The 4,445-nt window shown below is 45.7% G+C and overlaps 1 protein-coding gene across 3 annotated transcripts; it reads right to left on the reverse strand.

The window, feature by feature from the left end:
- Positions 1 to 375: 375 nt before the first annotated feature.
- On the reverse strand, positions 376 to 3,891 carry FADD (Fas associated via death domain). Of its 3 annotated transcripts, none has more exons than XM_080984249.1 (3): positions 3,764 to 3,891; positions 3,129 to 3,437; positions 376 to 785 (listed from the first exon to the last, which is right to left on the reverse strand). In XM_080984249.1, exons 2-3 carry the CDS (start codon positions 3,424 to 3,426, stop codon positions 505 to 507), a joined length of 579 nt encoding a protein of 192 aa, XP_080840375.1. In that variant the 5' UTR covers positions 3,427 to 3,437; positions 3,764 to 3,891; the 3' UTR covers positions 376 to 504. The 3 variants fall into 3 exon arrangements, with proteins under 3 accessions (XP_080840375.1, XP_080840374.1, XP_080840376.1); XM_080984248.1 differs by having other exon boundaries at positions 3,760 to 3,875; XM_080984250.1 differs by having other exon boundaries at positions 3,756 to 3,854.
- Between the last annotated feature and the right edge of the window lie 554 nt (positions 3,892 to 4,445).

Below are 4,445 nucleotides of genomic sequence, written 5' to 3' on the forward strand. Positions count from 1 at the left end.
AGGTGAACGCTGACAGGTGTGGTGCCACTTGCTATCTATGTAATAGCAGCTGACTTGGCTGGTGGGTAGTTCCACCTGTCAAAGGTGGCCCACAGAGAGTGGAGGATTAAGGAATCCAGCCTGCGGTCTGGCCCATTTCCCATCCCAGTACTGGATGCTTCGGGGAGGGGCTGTCTATTTGCTATGGGCTGTGTGTTTTGGAGTGCTTGTGTTTTCTCTTTTTCAGCTTTTGTGCTGGGAATGTATAACATCCTAACTACATGATGCTAGCTAGCATAAGCCAACCTCCCAGCTTGCTGGGTGAGACCCTCAGATTGACCCATAAATCAGTCTTGGAGCAAAGCAGAGAGCAAGAAGAGAAAGAACGAAGCAAGGTTAAGTGCAAATGCAGTTCTGTAAGTGGTTTGTCTATAGCAGCCACAGGCCCCAACCAATTTGTTTTTTTTAATGACAGCTCAACTGTGTCTTTAATTTTCCATTTCATGTCATCTTTTCCCATTGATTTCACTGTTCAGTTTCCCGTTGCAAAGCTTCTTCAACATAGTCTGCCGCAAGTTTCATATGACAGTTCTTGAGGGCTTTTATTACATCGTCAACCTTTGCTTCCTTCCCCCTTGATTTCCGCCACTCTAGAAGCGATTGCATCATTTGTTCATGCATGTTATATGGATTGGCGGTTACAATTCTATCGATTTTGACTTCTGAGATGCCAAGTTTTCGAACGAGCATTTTCCAGTTTTTCCCAACGTGATCACATATGATCTCAAATGCTTTGTCCAGCTTACCTAAAAACAAAATCATAGTTTGCGTCAACTTGCTAATTCACAATGGACCATTTAACGCTCCTCCTGCCATACTCCAGAGAATACTCTGTCTTGACCCTCCTACTTGTCCTACTGTGAAACACTCGGGGTTATGGCGTAACACTCAAGAGATGGGACAGGACTCCAGTCTGGGTGCTACTTCCCATATTTGCCACCCAGCCAACCCCATTTTTCACCTTGAGGTGTGCAGGGCCTCTGGGTATCTACATACCCAGCGAGAAGTTCACTGGCCAACCTTTGACTGTACTTAAGGAGTAAGGAGCCTCCAGCCTGGGGGCCTAAATAAGCCCATCAGGCCTCCCCATTTGGCCCATGAAGTCTTTTCGGCCAAGCCACACCCACATGCCCTACACCTGACATCATACATGATGCCAGATGTGGAGTGGAACATGCAGTTACTTGGCTGTGATGAAATGAGGTTTGCAGGCATTGCCAAGCAGTTGATTGGTGCTGCCTGCAAAACCCCATGCAAAGCACTGGGCCCAGGGATTCCCAGTACTTGACAATCAGCTGATTGCTGGTACTTTGTGCACGGTGCATTTGCTCACACACTCTGATTTCAAACCAGGCTTGCATGTGTGTGTATCACCTGCCATTGTGACATCAGGTGATGGACAAGTGAGCAGCCTCACTCATCTGTCAAACTTGGCTAATGGTGAAGAGGTGGGGGAGAGAGAACCATCAGGCCCATTGGTCAGATTTGAGAAGCTCAGAAAAGGCCATAGCTCAGAGGAGTTTCTAACTGCCTTCTGCCAGCAGCGATCAGCTGATTGTCGAATACTGGAAATCCCTGGGCCCAATGCTTTGCAGGCACCACTGATCAGCAGCTTGGCGATGCCTGCAAACATCATTTCCTGCAAGCACACACAAAGTGTCTGTTTATTTCTATATTGGGAAACAGGAAAAGAGTTACCATCTTTTTTCCTTGCAGGATAGCTTAAAGCAAAAGAAGTTTAAGAGGAGTTCTGGAATGCAGATGGCATTGGCCCTATTCAGGGGTTCACACAAAGCCTTAAAGCAGGGAGGAGGCAGAGGTGCACATACAAATGCTGTCCCCAATATTTACATAGAGGCTCCTCTTCAGACTTTCAAGTGTTCAGTGTGAAGGGCTGAAGAGGATGTCTGAGCGTGTTGGAAGCATCATGATAATGCCTGCATTATTAGAACTCTCAATCATAGGGAAGCTTCTTTATGCATTCAGTCAAATGTATGCAGAAGCCCCCACAAGTCCTTTATGCTGAACATGTGAGGGCCTAAATATGAGCCCATGCACAAGGGAACACTGGAGGGTGGGCTTGCCAATGCACCTCCTCCTCACTCCCTCTGACAGTCTGGAGCCTCCATTTGTTTCCAACTACAACTCCTACCAGCCCCAGTCAAAATGGCCACACTGGCTGGGGCTGAAGGGAGTTTTAGTGGTGAAAGCTGCTCTAAGGCCTCACGTGTACAGGTGTGCAAACACCTAAATAAGGCTAGTGGGCTAAGCAAATTGTTTCAAGTTGTTAAAAACAAGAACCCTAGACAAGACAGCTTGATCAGCTTTAATAGCAGCTTGATCAAGATGAAGCTAAAGTTGAAGGTTAAAAGGTAAAGGTAAAGGGACTCCTGACCATTAGGTCCAGTCGTGACCGACTATGGGGTTGCGGCGCTCATCTCGCTTTACTGGCTGAGGGAGCCGGCGTACAACTTCTGGGTCATGTGGCCAGCATGACTAAGCCGCTTCTGGCGAACCAGAGCAGCGCACGGAAACACCGTTTACCTTCCCACCAGAGCAGTACCTATTTATCTACTTGCACTTTGAGGTGCTTTCGAACTGCTAGGTTGGCAGGAGCAAAGACTGAACAACGGGAGCTCACCCCATCGTGGGGATTCGAACCACCAACCTTCTGATCGGCAAGCCCTAGGCTCTGTGGTTTAACCCACAGAGCCACCTGCATCCCTCAAAAAGTTGAAGGTTAGGCAATGCAAAAAGGTGAACTGAGCTGCTTCAGGCAGCATTATTATTATCATTATTACTAGTAGTAGTAGTAGTATTAATAATTTACCCTAAGCCCTACGGTCAAGTCACAACAATTAAATGACGTAATCAATATTAAAACACAAATTTAAAAACTGTGCAAAACAACTTAAAATTACAAAACTAAGGTGGGTCCTGAAAATATACACCTCAAGTGTCAAAAGCCAGAGTAAGGGTGTCGAACACCTTTAGCTCCTTACAGGCTACAAACACAATAATAAAGAAACAAATTTTCATATGCCACAGCCCACTTCCTTCGATTAAACAAAAAAGCCATTTCCACCTACGTTTTTCTTGTGCATCCAGCTGATCTTCCGGGTCACCACTTGTGCCTTCTTCAAACTGCCTGAGCAAAGTCAGCAGATCTTCTCTTTGCAGGCTTTTGAACGCGTGCTCCAAGAACTCAACCTTGGTCCTCGTAACTATTTCCTGTTCCAGGAAAATGTTGAATAGGTCGAGGCCACTTTGCACGGCCTCGAGCTTTTTTTTGCCAATGCGATCCCGGCAAAGGAACTTGAGATCGGCGAGCTCCTTTGGAGAAAGGCTCCTCGAGAATAAATTCAGCAGATCCAAAAACGGATCCATTTCTGGGGAACCTAGGAAGAGCAAGGCGGGAAGTTAGGGTGTCCATATTAAAGGCATCAGTATTCAGGAAACCTTTCTCCTTTTTAAATACAATACTGCTTTAATGCAATTTTTTTTTTAATGGGCAGAGAAACATCTAGCAAAGATGCATTTGAACCCTAGCGCGATCATCGGGCAGAAAACGCAACTTTTTAAAATCTGACTTTCTCTTTCACTTTGTTTTCTAAACTTTCCCCCCAAAACAAACGCTAGGAAACTTTTTGCGCGGCGCTGAAATCTCGATAGGAGGTTGGAAAGAATGGAAAACTTAAGTTTTTAGAAAGCTTTACCTACTTACTTCCTGGTTGAAACTTTGTTGTCGATCCGGAGGCTCCGGCGTCATCCGGAGGGAGGTCGCTTCCCTTTCGGGGCCCTCCGCCCACGCCGCGCAGCTTGCCTCTCTCCGGAAATCCGAGGCGAGGGAGAGAATCGCAGGGCGCTCCGCGGACACCAGGGGGCAGCACTGGCACGGCTTTTGCAACTAGCGCCGCTGTTAACACGACCCAAGCCAGCCAGAGAAGAAAGCTCAGAAATAAATGTACGGCTTTTCTAGTTAAGCATTTCACTTAAAAATATGGAGGTGTCGTTACACACCGTATTACAATTCTGGCTGCTCCGTTGCAGAAACATTGTTTATGCATTTCTGCAACCACCAGTTCTCCGCTCTGCATCATTTTATTTTCTAAGTTGTGGACCTTGTATTGTATTTTCTAATAATAATAATAATAATAATAATAATAATAATTTATACCCCGCCCATCTGGCTGAGTTTCCCCAGCCACTCTGGGCGGCTCCCAATCAAATGTTAAAAACAGTACAGCATTAAATATTAAACACTTCCCTAAACAGGGCTGCCTTTGGATGTCTTTTAAAGATAAGATAACTGCTTTTCTAAGTTGTGGACATTGTATGATGTCAAAAGGGCAAAGTCGTTGTTTTATTTCTGCACTTCTCAAACATTTGTATTGCTATATGTAATA

The sequence above is a fragment of the Podarcis pityusensis genome (genome assembly GCF_964106645.2).
Source record: "Podarcis pityusensis genome assembly, chromosome: 1".
NCBI classification, from domain to species: domain Eukaryota; kingdom Metazoa; phylum Chordata; class Lepidosauria; order Squamata; family Lacertidae; genus Podarcis; species Podarcis pityusensis.